The 19,291-nt window shown below is 37.5% G+C and overlaps 1 protein-coding gene across 1 annotated transcript in view; it reads left to right on the top strand.

Annotated features, from left to right (window-relative positions):
- The window catches only part of REV1 (REV1 DNA directed polymerase), a 4,137,464-nt gene that overhangs the window by 2,734,510 nt on the left and 1,383,663 nt on the right, over nt 1-19,291 (top strand). The window contains exon 14 of the mRNA XM_044071967.1: nt 10,113-10,285. Within this exon, the coding sequence (XP_043927902.1) occupies nt 10,113-10,285 (173 nt within the window). The remainder of the gene's footprint in view (nt 1-10,112; nt 10,286-19,291) is intronic.

The raw sequence follows: 19,291 nt of genomic DNA, 5'->3' as shown, positions 1-19,291 counted from the left end.
AATGGGTGAGATCAGCGGCTAGGCTGCAATTAGTCCACTGGGTCAACAGCCTTGTATGAAGCTATAAACCTAAACCTGAGTGAGTGAGTAAATGAGCTTGGAGTTCAGGTAGACAATGCTGACTAGTACTTCCCTATCAAGTTCAGGTGTAACCTACTTGTAAAACTGGATCAGGTCTGACTGATAGTCCCTTTTGGTCATGAACCAATTTCAGATGCTGTCTTGGAGATTGTTGTCATCTACAAAAACAGCCAACCCCCTCCCACCAAAAACCCTCTGTATGACTTTCCCTGCCACTGCTGTTAAGTTAATAAGCTTGCAGTTCCCAAGCTGACTGCTCCCCCCAGTCCACGGACACTTTTGATCTGGCCAGTAATCCATTGAAGATGTTTCTCATGATCTCATGTATGAAACATATCTCCAGTGTAACCTACCCTAACTATTACAAGCCTCTCAGCTTCTATATTGTAAATTGTTTTCATCAGTCACAAGATTGTAATATTTGTATATGCTCGTACACTAGTCTACTGTAATTCCAAGTTCAAAGAAATTGTATAATTGATACTAAATACCTTATTGTAACCTTACTAATTGTTTTTTGGAGCTTTTCTCCCCAGGACTCCATTGAAAACTGGCTTTTTTGGCCCAGTGGACTATCCTGGTAAACCAACTGCAAATAAATAAATAAATAAATAAATCTTACAACAGATTGACCAGATTTATCAGGACTCTTGGAAGCCGCTCAAGCTCATTTAGCAGCATATTTCACATGCTACTCATTACAATTTATAAAATTAAGATTTTATAATAGCTTTATTGGTTGGATTGTCCTTCTCTTCTAAATGTTTTTTGTCTCTCTGCCTGCCTGACATCAACCTTATTCAAGTTAGTCTTGAGGGCATTTATTCCCTCGACAGTGACAACATGTTCACTTCCTCAGATGACAGCTGATTTCAGAGGGTTATCATCTAGACAGGAATGGAGGTTTTTTCGACCTCAGCCATCTACAGACTGCCAGCCTTCTCTGTCGCCATTTGCTTCACAAGTGGCTTTCCCATGCTCCCCATCCTGTTCTGACTGAGGTCCTACAGGAACTGATATTAGCATCAGATTTCCCTTGTAACCTTATAGCCCATAAAAGTTCACCACTTTCCCACTGCTACCACTTCCTTGCTCTAGCTCCATCTGCCTACAGGGATGCCTTTGTTCACTTGGATAGCAGAGCGTTTTTTTTTTTTTTTTTAGGCCTAACTACTCACCCTGGGTGGAGAATATGCACCCTCGTATCACTACTTGGGTCAGTTAGATCTTCACCATATGAGTTCATTCTTCCATACACCAGTGTTGAATACTATTGTAGTACTTGCTGAGCCATAAGCAATTCCCTGAGTCATGTTTATTGCAGGCTAATCCTTCTTATGAGAGGTGTTGTTGCGTGAGCACACTTATCTCTTGTTGGCACCCCCAATTTCCCAAACATCTAATTGCTCCTAGGTTATCTGAGCTTCAGTGAAGGTTTTTTACTCTTCTCTGTGGAGTCAACAAACTTGATTGGTTTAATTTATAACTGCCTCATGGGATGCAAATAGTGCATATTGGTAGGAAATCGTAGTGGGTGACATACGGTTAATCAGGGGGTACCTCCTAGTTTTGTTGTGAGTCGCTGCTTATTTGACATTCAGTCAGCTGTCAACATCAACAATCTTTTTTCTTTGTACCCAGTGCCAGGAATCCCAAGGTGTCCTGAACCAGTGGATAGAACATACCTACAAGAAGCACTTAATAAAGTTAATCTAAGGGCACAGATTAACTGTATGTCCATGAATGTTAAAAAGGGCAAATTCATGACATTTGACCAGAATAAAGTGTCTGTAACTGACAAGAGTTGTTAGAAAATATGTAATAGCTAAAATGATTTGGAAGTTCTAGTTGACAGTAAAATCTCATATTGTTATGTAAATAGTGCTACAGGACCAGAGACTGCATTTTTAGATATTTGAGATCCAGAAGTTGACAAATTATATTGAACCTTTGTAGCAGTATAGTTCTAGAAAGACTGAATATGGAAGCGTGCTTTAGCTCCTTCTTCCTAAAAGTACATACAAAAAGATGAGAATATGCAAAAAGTTTTAAGAAAAATAGACTAAACGGAATCCCTCCCCCTACCTTTCTCTGTTTCAGGTAGGTGAAGTTTCAACCATGAAAAAATGAGTGATGCTTCACCTAGATGAAACAACGTTAAAAAGTGTATTTTTCAGGAGGGCAAACCACTTGCACCTCCTAGGTGAGGCACTTTGCCTCTCAGACACAGCTTGCGTAAATATGGTAAACCCTCAGACACACCTTGTGTGAACATGCTATCTCTACAATCACACAACTACAGAGAAAAGAGAGAACTCCCCAGACAATGAAACCCTGTATGTATGCAAACAATAACCACACCAGTAGACGTTTTCAATGTAAAACACCAGTCTCTGAGTTGAATATTGGTGATTATAAATTGAGGGAGTGAAATCTTGCCCAATTTCAACTTGAGGAAGATTAGGGCAGTGGATGAAATGAATGGACTAAGTTATCAGCAAAGGCTAAATAAACTCAATTTTTCTCCCTGAGCTGCAGAAGAATTAGGGAAAACCTAATTAGTATAACAAAGGCAGAAACTGATGGCTTCTTACTGGAATGTTTAGGCCGCAGAAGAAATCAGAAAACCTCAAATTGGTAAAACCTTCCAATAAAAGTAAAAGTTCTGCTACTATTTATCATTTCAGGAAGGTAGCTGGATTCTGGAATTCTTTGCCTGGGATAATTCAGGACATTTCTAGCTTAGGTGCATTTATATATCATTGTGACAATAATTTTTATAAAAAATTGTTACACAATTTCGTAACCAAGCCATCAGTCTCTGCCTGCAGTCAGTTTGAATTTATCTCCCTCTCATCTATGCTCAGTCTGGCAAGGTCTGTCTCTTCCTCCATCATTCTACTGTTAAATCCCTTTTGACAACCCCCCCCAACTTGTGCCTTTGCTTTTTTCACTACCTCTATTGCTCTTGTAAAACTTTCTTGAAGAAAATGTTTAGTAAATATATAGAGGTAATAGCAAAACCCTAATGCTTTGGCATACACTCATGCAGATTTAAAGAACAAACTAAAACAGTGACTAAAATGGTGTCACAGAAAAACCATAAAAAACACAAAAAGAGAAATCTTACCTTAAACCTCTTGTATTAGAAGCGACATAGGACATATGCAAATTACCCTTTAAGGATATCAGATATTCAGCTAAATGGCAATTCTGAATGCCCATGACTTTTTCTTTTAAGTCTTTTTGGACAATTCAGGCCAATAAAGCCAAATCCAACTAGGTGTGGACATGGACATGCATGTTTCTGCCTTCTTATGGCATCCTCAGCACAACATAAGTGGAATGTTTGACTAACATTTGGAAACACAGGGTTGTCGTACCCAACTGATATCCATAAACATTAGGGTGACTGCAAAATATCCAACTAACAAACTAAAACAACGAGTTAAAAGGTCACACAGAAAAAAAACAACTGGTTAAAAAAACACAAAAAGAAAACTCTAGCAAAGCTAGACTTTCCACTGTGTGATACCTTAAACCTCTTGTATTAGAGGTGACATGGGATATACGCAAATTAAAAGGATATCAGGTGTTTCAACTAAACAGCAATTCTGAATGCCCATGACTTTTTCTTTTAAGTCTATTTATGGACAGTTTCAGGCCAATAATGCCAAACCCCACTAGCTGTGGACATGATTTAAAGAACAGGAAATTTTGTAGAAAAGAAACAGTTGCTAGTGCTCAAAATCCATGGTCCTCACATAGAATGTGGTCAGATCACTCCACACAAGTTAATGCATCTTAGATATGTAAAATCATTAACACAAAATTACAAAATGCTTGAAAAAAATGTGGTTCATCCAAAAATAAAGGGATTGATCAGGCAGTTTTGGACAGAGAACACAAAGGCAAACACATTATTCTAGACCCCTTAAGCTGCATTTAAGGCTTTTATAGTAATGGAAGTGAATGGATGTAGTAGACTTGATCTAATTAGCAAAAAGTCAGAGATACATGAAGAACAGCTGGGAAATTTAGAGCTATTATTTCCAACTTTATGATTTCATAGCTAAGTTGCCAGCTAATGATTTTAACAGAACAGGTTAAGGTTCAGGATATTCCAGCTTTTTCAACTAAACAGGTGGATTCCCCTCTGCCTGGTGTTCTGGAAAATTGTAATGGCATCAGTAATGGTAGTGCATTATCAGCACAGCTTGGTATTCCAGTTTCACAAATGGATTTTTATAATAATGTAAGTTCCCCTTTCTGTTCAAGAAAAAGATATTGATTATGTTAAATTAAACAGTTAAACTAAGCACTAATGTATAAACAATAGCTCAGATTCTGTGGATCTGGATGCTGCAAAGAAATTGAATAGACGACGTTTAGGACTTTGCATCATTATTGATTCTTGAAGGACTCGCACTAAATTCTACTACCACCATCCAAAAATAATGCTTTGATTTTTGGAACTCTGAAATTGGGGCACAAGACTACAACAGGTACATGAGGAATGTGTACAACATTTTGGGTATTTGTATTCTTTAGAGGTCAGTCGATGATACTGCAGGTTCACAAGTAACCTAACACTTATGAAGTTTACAACAAGGGTGATCATTTTCTGGTCTTGGGAAATTCTCCGGTAAACTCCTGTTTATACCCATTGCTACTCTTAAGAGAAGGTCATGGCTTCAGAATTGAGGCTCCCAACGCATTGGATTTTTTTTTCCTGAGGTTGACAGATGGGCACATAGCATATATATATATATATATATATATATATATATATCAATTTTACTTCATGCAGGTGTTAATTACCTGAAATCAGCCACTTTGAAATGTATGCTGATGGGTGAGGGGAGGGGTATGCATGTTATTGTATGTGAAAACAGCAGTTGATTAAGACACAGTAGCCAAGCAACACTGTTTTGTAAAAAGCTGGCCACTGCATTTTGGTCATGTGACATAGATGTGTGTGTGTGTGTGTGTGTGTGTGTGTGTGTGTGTATATATATATATATATATATATATATATATATATGTGTGTGTGTGTGTGTGTGTGTGTGTGTGTGCCTGTAATTATTGTATATATGGAGTAACACAATTGTAGAGGAAAGCTGGACTGACACTGGCTTGAAAGTTTACTAGTTGTGTCAGTGCAATGGGCTTGGTGTATCATCTGTGAAGTGTCCTTAGTTGAGCTGTTCCAATAGGTTTTGCACCTATTAATCATTACAGCACCATTTTGGGGAGGGGAAATCAAAGCCCCACTGCTCATCAATGCATGTAACATGTAATGTGCATGTGTATGTGTCTGCTAGTCCAAGTGTAATGGACAGCAGGATTTGCACCTGTAGACTAACAAGTACTGGCAAGATGATGGGTTGCAGGTGTCATAAGACTGGGTTTGGAGACGAGTGTAGTCACATTGAGTAGATTTGCCCCCATTAACCATGTATCATTATTTTGTGGTGTGTGGATCAAATCTGTATTAATACCTCTTTGCTGCCCTGCTGACAGTGCAATGGACTGGTTACAGTGGGTAGGGATGGGCATCCATCAGTTGTTTTTGTTTGCCAAAGCCATTACAGCAATGTTTTGCATAGAGGTAAGAAAATCCTCAAAACTGACTGGCACGTTGTGTGGGTGTGGGTGGCTGTTTGTAGGGAGGGATGGTGTGCCTTTGGAAGTGTGATGTGAATGTTATGTATTGTGAAATGTAGAGATTAAAAGTAAAATTGTTCTCAGTGTGGTCTGTAGCGATTTCATCAATGCTTGAGACATATATATTGCCCTGTGTTTGGTAGTACATTGTTTGAAGCTCTGGAGTATATGGTATCACTGATGCAGCTGCTGATACTCTTTCAGTACGTGTGTCATGAAGTATGTACATGTCTGTCTGATTTGGGGCAGTTGCAATGGAGAACAGATGAGTAGGAGTGTCAGATTGCTTATCAACATACCCTACAGGTGTCCATAATTTTGGCTTATACTTTTGCTCTGATATACTACAAATCATAATGCTTTTTGAAAAAGGTGTTGGATTCTCATGAGCAAATAATGACATTCATTGCAATTATAAAGACTCCTTTTTCTTTCTTCAGAAAATGAATGGTAATTCACCAAGTCTTATGTTGTGTGCTTACCAAGTCAGTAGTATTGTTATTTTCAAAAGTGTCTGATTTGGAAGCTTTCTCCATGTTGCTGAGAGGATGAGAGATATGCTCCAAGTATACAACTAAGACAAACTACATAAAGCAATAGTAACAGAAAATACTAAGTCACATCAGAAGCTTGGGAGGTCACTGTAATAAAGAAATTAAGAACTGTTTCATTGTTATGTAAAGCCTGTCACTAAATCTCAAAGTTCAGGTTATCTTACAACAGAATATGTATGCAAAGATAACCACATGAGCAGCCAGAATGCAATTCAAATTGAATATTTTACTGTACACAATTTAAGAAACGGATAGATTTGCCTAAACTCTGGATTTTTTTTTAAGAAGTAATTCCTGGGAAATGCTATTCACAAGTGCAGAGACATATAAGGGAACAGTTTTAGTGGCACACCAGGCTCTGATTTGTTATGTCTAGTCATGTAAAGTTGACTAATTAGTTGAGTGTAGCCAAGCTGGAAATCTGAGACTATCTCATTGAAGGAGGGGAGATGCGAGAAGTAACTTGGCCAGAAACTGAAACTTGCAAACTGCTCTTTGTAAAACATCTTTTTTTTCTCAGTAATTTGTTGAATTTTTGCAACCTTCTTTCAGAGAATGTGTAGTACATCAGTAGGAACAGCATTTGTAAAACCCAGTGCAGACCAGTCAATGACACATAAGCTGCAGACTCTCAACTTGGCAGTTTTTTTTCAGGTGTTCCATTCTAAGTGAATGGAAGTGTAGTATGACAACAAATGGTACGGCTGCTTATTCTCACTATCTGTGATCTCGTAGTGCATTATGGGACAGATTTTGCTTTTTAAAGGAATCACAGTGTCTTCCCCCATGAGGCAGACATGGATAAAAGAATAAAATAAAATAAAATTTGGAATGAGTACTTACTTTGCACCAGGCAGCTTTGGGAGGTGCAGTAATTCATGGCAAAATAAAAATATACATGTTTTCATCATTTGCCCATAGTGCTCCTTTGAGGTTGGTGGGCTCTTTTGTAACAAAATGTGTTTGAACAGAGGAACCAGCCAGGGATGCCCTCTTTCCCCTTCATTATTTCCTTTGTATTTAGAGCTGTTACCAAAGAAAATAAGGAATTTTCAAATTCAGTGATATGATTGGTATGGTACTCAATAAAACGTACCTTTATTTGCAGATTATATCGTTTTTTACTTGATAAATCCATAAAAAGGCATTTTTGTTGAACATTTTGACAGTTTCACGTCTTTTAGTATATAACATGAATGAAGGTAAAATAAAGGATGCACTGGTAAACTGTATATCAATACATGGCTTAATTCAGCCATACCCTTACTTAAAAAAAAAACATAAGATGAAGTATTTAGGTGCATGAAATTAAAACTTTTTTTTTTGTTTTTAGGTGCATGAAATTAAAAAGTTTTTTTTTAATTCAGGCATGTTTCTATCAAACAAAAGAGAAGCTGTAGTTTTCAAGTAATAAACAATTAACTTTGTTTGGGAGGGGAATATGGCAAAAGATAAGTGGGATTAAGTTAATTCTGCCCTATAAAAAGGTGGTTTAGAATTAGCTGATTTGATGGTTTTCTTTACAGTTATATAGTTAAGGCACTTGTATCAAACTCAAGCAAAGTGGAAAAGGATAATGATATAATTGGGGGGAGTTTGAAAGAGAGGGAGAGAAAGACTAGGATTTTATATGCAAGTCCTTAAGGAGAACAGTAACAACAATAACATATATAATGTTCATAAAGTAACAAAAAATGTTGTTAAGAACTTAGCATGGGGATGGGGAAGTGGATATTTTACATACAAAGATGTCTGCAAGTAGAGAAGGAGTAGGTAAGGGGAGCTGGAATGTCCGGAGTGAAAATAGAAATGGCCCAAAGTTTTGGTTACAAATATTTCAGGAGGGAACGATTATGGAGTGGGATGAGGCTAAGTAGGCATTTGCACTGCAGTTTAAAAATTGCCTTCTGTATCAGTGATTAATAGAGTGCTTGCAAAGAAGTAAGGCTAGGGGAGTGTTATGTAAAAGACCAGCACTGTTAAGAGTTTTTAGTCCAGTCTAGTTTAGAGGATGTTTTTAAAAAAGGATAATTAATATGAAAAGTAGAGTAATACATTATCATAAAAATTAATCAGAGAAGGTTATAGAAGATTGGGAAAAGAAACCATAAAGACAATTTACAAAGGTACAATGTGAGGAAATCGGTAGGGATCATAAGTATGCAGCAGAGTCCAAAAGGTTTAGGAGTTTTGCATGGAAGTGTTTTTAATAGCCCAAATAGACTCGAGAATTTTTCCTCAGTTTGATAGCAAATGCAGAAAATGCAACAAGAAAGAGAGAAGTAAATGGGAATATGTTTATGACATAGTTTACAAACCTTGACAGAAGTGTTGGGGCAGTATTTGTTGCTAGGAAAGTCTCTTGTTTGAGCTTGCATACAAATTCTGAATTGGCTATGCATACTAAGACCTCACTAAGTTTAATGCTGTTGGCTGCCAAAAAGTGATTACTAGAAAGCAGAAATCAAAATCTGTGCCACACACAATCAAAGTTTTGAATGCTGTAAAGGTGATAAAAGAACTTTAGTTGGGATGTTTAGCAAAGGGAAGGAATACATTTCACAAAAGAAATAGAATTTGTGAGAACAGTACAGGTGGAAGAATAGGGTTTAAGGGAAGACAGAGACTGATTAATTTCTGTAATGGAGTAAATGAAAACTGTTAAAAAGAACATTTAAGTATACTACACATCAGTAATAATACAAACGTATTTTGGTTGATTTTCTTTTCATTTAATGTATGGGAACTCACGTTGTAGTTTAAAATATGATGAAAAAGATGCTTTAAAATAAGTTGGTACACTGTTAGATCTTGACTGTGCAGCAGAAGAATTTAGTTCCAGTAGCCTCCATTTGCCTACTTGTTTGACTCTTGACACTGTGAGCAAGGCATCTAAACAGACATTACTTCTGACTGACCCCTGAGAAGGGACAGTGTCCATTGGGCTTGTCTGCACAGTTTGTATATACATATATACACTCCCTAGTCCATTCCCAGCAGCAGAAATGTGCAGTCACAAATGCAAGTGCCTGCTGTGCCTTTATGTTTGAGCGTATATAGTCCCACATACAAGGATTGGCAAAGCCAAGAAACACGTCCCTGGCAACTTGGTTTGTGTTGCATACCTTCGCCAAACACTGTAAACTGGATATAATCTCCATATCCAGAGCTTCTTTTGAAACTACAAGTGTTAAGGGTATCCTGTCATGATGCCAAACAGGGTTTTCAGGTAGCTTGGATTTCTTCTGTCCCTTCAGTTCGATCGGGTGAATAGAATATAGAAGTTATGTACTTACTGTAATGGTAGATCCTTTTATCTTGGTTAATCTGATATATCATTCCTCCTTTCATCTCCCATCCAAAATGTTCACTTCATCCTGGGGACCCAGTAGATTATCCTGAAACTCTTCTGCCCATTTCGTGTGTATACCTCTGATAATTCATAGCCCTCTGTAAATTAGTTAGCAAACTCAGTCTGAGGTGGTTTAGTGCACTGGGGGATTATGTGAAGGAAAAAACATAAAAGAGCTTGAGATATGGAGAACTAGCTGGGCTGGATCAGATCCGGCAAGCTGCTTTTAATACCCATCATTCGTATTGGACAGACCAGGATGAAAAGATCCAATGTTATGGTAAGTACATAATTTCCAATTTCTGTTCTGAAAAGAAATGCAGCCATTTTCTGTACTTTCACTTTGAAAGAGAACTTGTATATGCATTTTAATATTTTAATAATCATTCTCTGCATTGTATCTGTACAGTTGCGGATATGTTTATGATTCTGCTATTATTATTTTCCCCCTTTCTCAGACAAAAGAGGCAGAAGCTTTTCTTCTGAACCTTTCTGAAGAACTTCAGCAGCGACTTGAAGCTGCTGGTGTGAAGGGAAAACGATTGACATTAAAAATAATGGTCAGAAAAGCTGGTGCCCCTCTTGAACCTGCTAAATTTGGTGGCCATGGAATTTGTGATAATATTGCCAGGTAAGCTGTTTACTATGTTAGTAGTTAACATATAGAATAATAAGTAGTTTCTCTATACTGTAGAGCTGTTAGTAACGCTGTTGCCGTTGACCAAGATAAGTTTTCATAAATGCATGCTGAAGTGACACACCCTGACCCTATGTGAAAAGTAGGAAAAAGAGGCTGTAGATAGGTGGAGGGACTGATGAGCTAAAATCTTGTAATTCACATGAAATTTTAAAATCCATAATTGGTGGTATTTTTAAACACCTATATTAAATTATCACTGAAGACATAGGCAAACATACATTAACAGAAAAGAAAACAAAGTATTTTACCGTTTTTCCATTTAAATACAATATATGTATATTTTCTGCTATTATCATCAGTCCGATACTACAAAAAATTGCTGAATTCCTGCTTTCCCTTAAATCTCACTTCTCCTCCTCCTGAACATTATTATCCATGCATTATTCCCACAGTTTCCATTTCCTTCTGTGTAATTTGTTCCTTGTCTTTTCCAGTTCTTTTATCTCTTTTAAAATATTCAATACCTCAGATACCGTTGGTGTGGACTTTGATTTCCACTTTCTTACAGTTGCTTTTTTAGAAGTCAACAGAATTAAACTTTATAAGGCCTTACTGTATAAGAGTTCTATTGCCGCACGTTGCTTAAGGATAATGTAGTGAGTAACATATAATATAATAGCAGCAAGTACAAATGTCACAGCAGCACAATTAAGTAGTATGTAACAGCATAATATATAAAATAACTGAAAGCATGAAAGTAATGCAATAATTATATCTGCACAAGTCTTATATCAGACTTCAACTGAACTCCGTGTCCTAAGCATACACATTATATTACTTCAGTCCAGTAACTTTCCAATGGGAACCGTATACACTCCCCTTAACCTTGGTTTTCAGGCTTTGTCTTACAGGTACCCGACAGTGCCTAACTGTTCTTTATCTATCATTCCATTGCAAGTGCACATATCTTTCCCTTAAGAAAAGAACATTCTGTAGCATTCCTTAGAGAACTATTATTTCCGCACAGCTCATGCTTAGCCAGCAAGATTCTTTTCCCCTTTACTGAACTGTTTTTTTCCTGAAATGTATGCGTAAATGAAACACGTCTACTATATTTTTAGACCTATTTTACCATTTATTCTACCTTATGCCTAACCTGTACTTTAAAGTAAAAACCCTCGGTCTAAAAGGTCCCTGACAAAAGTTTACAGGGACCTTCTTTTGTAGCTACCTCATAAGTATAAGCATATCTGTATTAGTAATTACTGTGATCTGGTTTGAGTATATGGGTTTTATGCCACATTCCACTAAAATTTTTGTAATGCACAATCTGAAAAGCTGTAGTTTAATAGTTAATGGTATCATAATCAATACAGCTAGCAACAGATATTTTAAAACTGTCCCTCCCCAATCCTGGAGTAGGTTTTTAATCCAGTCTCTCCGTGAGGTGTCACCAATGTCTTTCACCTTGATCATTACCTCACTCATAATCTGTAAATATGTCCTGATAGATTCACTTTTATCTGATATATAATTACAGCATTCCATTCCAATCAGCCCGCAAGTCCCATGATGAGAAGCCAGCAAGTAATCAAGGGCCGTACGGTTCTGTAAGACCATTATACGCATCATGGTCATTTCCAAAGTGATGTCCTTTATGGTCTCAAAGATACTATTAGTTAATACCTATAGTAACTTGGCTAATTTTAACAATTCCCAGATAGTTTTAACAGCTCCGTATGCAGGAAATGCACCTGCTCCAGCTATTACCCTCTCATTTAGATCCTTAGCTTTTAGTCTTTAAGACTAATTAATGATGTATGTGTGATTTATCTAAAACCTGCACATTATCCTGGTAGTCACTGTTCAAGCCTCTCTCCATTCTCTGATATTTTTTTAAAATGTCTTATGGCTGGTATTACATATCTTATATAACACAAGTCCTATCAGTTTGATGATTTGCCATTTACAGGCTGTGTTTCCACACACATAATACGTGTGCTTTAAGGCATAGTTAGAATGCCAACTCTGCTGTTCCAGAAGAAGGGTGAAGAAAATGCCACAGCCTCAACTTGTTTCTGTGAGTCTTCAGTCAGTTGGACAGATTATTAACCCTGCATGTTTTCCTTCCCTAGCTCTGTATTGCTGTAATTGTAAAGTTACACTGACTATTGCCTATGTTTTCTACCTTATGAAATGGTACCTCATTGTACCAAGGTACGTCTTTCTTATAGCAAATGAAACCTTTCCCTGTTGCCCATAGAGTCAAATATTGTGCGTTGTTAATTTTAATTTTCTCAAATATTGTACAGTTTAGTCCGTTCCCTTTCTCATTATATAGCCTATCGAGCATGATGGCTGTTTCCTGAAGACTAACTGAAACTGGCACTAGAGTGATATATTTCCTGCCACTGGCACATGAATACAAAACTAACATTGAGACAAAGTGAAAGCATGTGCATAGGTAAACTGAAGCTGGGTAAATGTATTAAAATATGGATACCAGTCTTCCCGTTTTAGCACTTTCCTTTTTATGAGGTAGTGTTCTGTAAATGGAACCTGAACTTGAAACTCAGCTTGTAATAGTTGATATTGTAATGTCACTACCATGCATGAATACATACTTGTGTCAGTCCTAAAGAAAATATCCCTTCAGATGTTTGAGACAAATCAGTGTACATTCGATTTGCAAGCTGTTTGTCTACTAAAAAGTCTGTAACATTCACAACATTCAATGCAACAATGTAGTATTATGTCTGTACCATTTATACTGTTTTTATGTTTCTTTAGATATAGTAGAGTTAAGCTGTAAAGGTTTCATTTTCTGGCACATAAACTTTCACAGTCACTTGCACTCTTCAGCTGAAATTCTTCTGTACCAGACTGAATTGTCTGAAAAACTAGCATTTTTCCCCAACCTCTGTTGAAATATTCTTTTGTTGTAAAGATATAATCCATTTAGAAAGTGTAGCTTGAGTCATAGCTCTACGGCTGTCTGAATATAATAGGGTCTTGACTGTATTATTTGTTGTGTGCACTATTGTTGGAGAGAATTGTGTGATGAATTCTGACTGTTGAATTTCCCAATATATAACAAAGCCTTTACACAAAGGTGATAACCCTTCTCCACTGATAAATTTCTGCTGAAAAATGTCATAGCACTTAGCCTGCTCTGGATACATTGCTGTAAGGTATGTGGGTATTTCTGGTGCAAGACTGCAGAGATGCTGTCATTTCCAGCTGTTGCTTGCAAATAAAAATATTCTGCTGATAGTATAATCTATTCAGTAACTCTTGCCAATTTTTGTTTCATGTCTCCACTGTCTTCTTTCCCTCTTCTGACCATACCAAAATTGTAGTACTGGGCAACTTTGCATCAGTCATTTTATACAAAGGGTCTGCCAAGACTGCATAATCTTCTATAAATTCCGTTATAATTCCTAAAAGCTTCCACAAATCTTGAATTGTGGCAGGTAAGGGCATGCTCAAAATAGACCGCACAATTCTTACCATGGTGTTTGAACCTGGGGTTGTACAGTCATCCCCAAGAATTTGATCTTCTGTTGCTTCAGCTGTTTTTTTTACTGGGATTGACTTTAAACCCAGCATTTTGTAAGGCTAGTAAAATATCACGCACTGTCTGCAAGTGCTCCTTTTCTGCTTCTGTCTGTATCAGGATATCATCTATGTGTTGTAATACTTCATTACCATAATTCAGTGGCCTCAGTACTCGTGCCAATGTCTGATGAAACAGCACTGGAGAATTTACAAAACCCATTGGTAGCCATGTCATCAAATACTGAGTATCCTCAAAGGTGAAAGCAAAATGTTTCTCTGAGGATTCAGGTAAAGGTATAGCAAAAAAAAAATAATCCATTTGCTAAACCAGTAACTGTAAACCATTTACTTTGTGAATCTAGTTTAACAGCCATTTCTGGTGTACCAGGCACCAGGCACCACATGTGCTGCTGAGGTGGTGTACTTATTTACTAGCATCAAGTCAAATAGTGATCTGTAACTACCGGCCTTTATCTTTACTGGCCACATGGGTAAATTTGATGGACTTAAGCCTTTAATTATAATGCTTTTTGCTTCCCAATCTGTAATGCATTTCCAGATGCTTCTCGGGGAATGGGGTACTGTTTCTGATAGGGTGACAACCTTGTCTATAGGTTCCTCTACCCTTGTGTGGCAAAGGCAACCAGATCACAGTCTGTTTCATCTTTAGTCCATAATTAAGGAAACTCTTGCGTCAATTGATATCTTAAATCTTGCACCTAATCTGTGCAGTCTACTGCACACAGCTTTTTGCACATCTTTTCTGTCTGTACCACTTTACATGTCTCAGCATATTTATTTCTCCGCAATCTTTTGTTATTAAAATCTAATACAGCATGTAATCCTGACACAATTATCCATTCCCAAAATGATACTGTCACACTGGGAATGTAACAAGAATTTTACTGTACGTTTTTTCCAGACTGAATGGCTTTTTTCAGGAATCTGATTTCCAAAGGCTTGCTGCTGACTGCAGCTACCTTTGACCGTTCAAATCATGATAGCATTAAAACTGTACTTGGGTCCTCTGGTAGACATCAGAAGCCCCTCTATCAATTAGTACATTGAAATGTATCATCTGCCACCCTTACCAACGTTAAATGAAGTTAAATACACCAGCTGTTTTGGTGCTGAGCTGCCACACCTCATAAATATGCTGAAAGTCGTCTGCCATAGCACTACCAATCACATTAACTTATCACATCCGAGTGCACCTCCAGGTGCATCTGCACTTAACTCCCACTGACGTCTCTAGCCATCAAATATTGCTTGTTCACATTTGCATCAATAATTCTAAAACCATGCTATGTACAGGGTTTTAAAAGTTTTCATCTTAAAGCTTGCACAATAGCAAACTCAACTGCATTAATGTCTGACCTCTGTTTAGTGCAGGTAAATGGATATTAACTGTTGTTCTTGTGATATTAATTTATATACTGTAGAATTTTTCCTATATATCTCAACAATGAAGTAACACACACAGAACTCCTTAGCTTCCTATGAAGCTTTCTGCTTGATGAGTAAAATGCTGCTGACAGTATTTGTGTAACTTGAGTGGTTTCTGAGATATTGCAAGTTGTTTATAAAATATTACAAATGTAATAGTTAATGTATTTACTGTTGTTGTTGTTGCGCCTTTCGGCTTTTCCCGGTTAGGGGTCGCCACAGCGGAACTCTGGTCCGCTAATGATTGGTAGTTGATTTTTACATGCCGAGTTACCAGCCCTGATGCACAACCTTCAATGAAGGTGCACCCATTCACGCATGTCTCCACGCAGAAGACGCTCTAGCTGAGAATCGAACCGGACAGCGGCTTAATGTGAGGCGACAACGCTACCGCAGCACCACCACCGCGGTTAGTTAATGTATTTACTGTGACTTACAAAATTCAGTTTAAGACCTAGAACCTAAAGAATACTACCACTATAAAAATAGTTTGTGCTGAAGAGTTTGCCATTCATACTTTTTAATAATCCTTATGGTTCCAGAGATATGAATATTTGTTTGAAATGTGTTGACATAATTTGATTCTGTGAAAAGGCTTAGGCTCTGCCCATTGGAAGTTACAGTGCAAACTTCCTGAGCTCCATTTCAGTGAATGAGGTAACTTTGAGCTGTTGCATGCTTCTGGTCATCCCTCTGGCTGGAACTTTGTGTATAATTTACATCATTTACACTGTCATTAACTGTGCCAGACTGAACTATGTCTGAAAAACCAGCAGTATCTCCTGTGGTCTACTTCCCCACCTGTGCAGTATTTGCACTCCTTTCAGTAAACACTAAATCTGTATTGACATCACACTGAATAGGAGCTGAAGGAACGGTTGGTGCTGTGTCTGGCTCAGATTTGAAATCTTCCAGACAAGGATATAATGAATCATACTGTGAATAACGAGGTGGTCTGACAGTGATCTCACTCACTACAGTACCCTCGCACCTTTGAACCTTTTTGGCCGTACTGGGAATAACTGGAACTGGATCATCAAAACCAGCTCTAATTCCCTTGTTTTTCCACATCCAGTATTTAGGACATTGCTTTTACACATGCTCTAATATTTTGCAAAAAAACATTCAATCATTGCTCTGTTTTCAGCCGTGGCTGTTGGAGTCTAACAGCCTCAATTTCTGTATCTAGAAAATATTTTAGTACTTGCATCCGATGCTTGCAATATGTGCTTTTGTCTGATGACTTAAACAGACTGCCTCTTCTAATGTAGTAGTAGAGGGAAGTAGGGAAGGAGACCACAGGAGATACTGCTGGCTGTAGTAATCACATTTAGCTTGATGGCTGTATCAAGTCCCTGAACTCTTTGCAAAAAAGTTTTAATCACGTGTGTCTGTACATCATCCTGTGCCATTTGTCTTTTAAAATAATTGTGTACTACTGTATGTTCTAAGAAAAACAATGTTGCAGTTTCCGTTCTGAATTGATCTAATAACCTGGGATCAAAACACATTTTCTGAGTCAAGGCTTGTTTGTAAAGCAGCATGCATTCTTGCATATATTTGTACATGTTACTTCACTCTGGTAACTTTCCTCTGGGAACCATATCCCTCCTCTTAACCTTGGTTCTCAGGCCTTGTCTTGCAGGTGCCTAATTGAACATTCTGTAGCATTCCCCTGAGAACTATTATTTTTGCACATCTCATGCTTAGCCAGAAAGATTATTGTTGCCCTTCTACCTAACTGTCTTTTTCTGAACTGTTTGTATGAATGAAACACAAGTCTTGCACTATATTTTAGGCCTATTCTACAATTTGTTCTAGCTTATTTCTAACAGCTATGTTAAAGTGAAAACCCTCAGTCTAACACTATGTATCCCAGCTCAAAATAATCGTTTCCTTACTTACAGCCATTTGTTCACCCAATATTTCTAGCAGAGTACTCTGTAGGGAATTTTTAAAATCTTCCCACTCATTACACTCCCAAAACATATATACCCAGTTACCTCTTCTCCATCACACCTCCAACATTGCTGTCTACTTGAGGAAAAATATTTGATGTCTGCTTGATGTATAAAAGTACCTATGCACACATTACCAAGCAGAGATCATAAACCTTCTGGATTTGGTTGCATACTTGGAAGCCATGCTTGTGCCTTTCCATTATTTTCCTGTAAATTGCTTTTCCAGTCTCTCTTCCCAATCTTTTTCTAACCTCCTATAATTGATTCTTATCGCTGTCATGCGATATGTATATACCCTGCTAATTATCCCTTTTTTAACAGCTCCTTCCATTTTAGATTCAACTTAAAACTCTAACCAGAGCTGGTCTGTCACATAAAATTCCCCTATCCCTTTCCCTGTACTCTGAGATCAAGCTCTGGTATGGAAAGCAGTCTCAAACCTGTAATTCAGATGTCTTCTTGGCCTCATCCCACTCTGTTACCTTCCTTGCTTGAATTATTTGCTGCCACTAAATGGTTCATTTGCCAGATTTCTCCGGTTAATTCCAGCTTATTCTCTATACCCATAATTGTTGTCATCCCCCTCCTTTCTCCTTTCTTGTGTTGGCCTAGTTCTTAGAATATCTTCTGCTATTTTATGAATGCAGTATTCTGTATGGTTATTATTCTCCTTAAGGATCTGCATCCAAAATCCTACACACTCTGTATTTCTTGAGCTTCCCCAGTGCTTCATTATCATCCCTTTCCACTTTTAATTATAGGCCTTCAGCTTGTGTTATATATAGGAGCCGCAACCGTGTAGCTCTAAAGTATCCCTTCAAATCAGGTAAACCTAAACCACCTTGTTCTATTGGAAGGATCAACATTATCCCACTTAACTCTTGACCCCTTTCCTTCCCAAATAAATTCCTTCACTTACTTAATTATTGTCTACTTCTCCTTGAGCGGATAAAGGTATGTCTGACCTGTATACAGCTATCCATATCCATAAGTAAGAATTTCCAGTTTCTTGATTTTCTGGATTTTTGCATTGTCTTTTGTTTAGTCTCTTCCCTCATATCTCTAGCTGCCATAAAAAAAGCCTTTTTAATCCATACTCCAAACTACAACTACTTATTATGTCCCCATAAATAAGGGTATTGCTGAACCAATTTGTGTGTGAGTACATAATTTGCAGCTGTAGTCTTTTATGTTAAATTAATGCTATATTTGAAAAAGACTTGAAACTTGTCTCAAAATGTTACACATCACTGAGTTGTCCTTTTCTGGATTTAGCAGGTACAAAATAATATCATATACAGATGAAGCCAACTTTACTTGATTGTCACACCAATTATATCCTTGTTTTTCTGAGTCTCTTTTTTCTTTGCCAATGGTTCTAAATCTATAGCAAGTAACAAAGGGAAAAGAGAACACCCAGCTTAGTGCCTCTGTTCAAACACAGCTTATCTGAGAGGAGCCCTCCGATTTTAATTCTTGTCTCTGATCCTTCTTAAATATTTTTCCAATTAACCTTATTATTTTATCAGGGAATGCAAATACTTCCAGTGCCGTACTCATAAAATCCCAGCCTACTCCTTTAAATGCTTTCCCTGCATCAAGACCCACAAACAACAGGCATTTTCTTACATTCTGCTTCCCTGTGGATTATCATTGTTATATTAATGTTGCCTCCCCTCCACAAACCACACTGATCCATATCTATCAATTTTGGTAACATCTTTGCTATTCTTTTAGCTTATATAGATGTAAACATTGCTATCTTTAGGTAACACAGCCATCACAGCTTTCTTCAAGATGGTTGGTGCTTTCCCTCCTTTTAAAATACCATTATAGTCTTCCAGTTATTTATCGCTTTCTTCCGTCCTAATTTCCAGAGTTCCACAGGAATGCCATCTATTCCTGGAGACTGTCTTAAAGATTGTTTGCACATCACTGTTTTTATCTTATGTCATACCTTAACTGTTAGATCTGAAACTGTCCTTTTTATTCATTCCTAAACTGATGGGTTCCGATCTGAGACTCTGATCGA

Source organism: Protopterus annectens, chromosome 5.part0, assembly GCF_019279795.1.
Source record: "Protopterus annectens isolate FY-2018-M chromosome 5.part0, PAN1.0, whole genome shotgun sequence".
Taxonomy (NCBI): domain Eukaryota; kingdom Metazoa; phylum Chordata; order Ceratodontiformes; family Protopteridae; genus Protopterus; species Protopterus annectens.
Note: the sequence above shows the minus strand (reverse complement) of the source record. Positions and strands in the feature narration are given on the sequence as shown.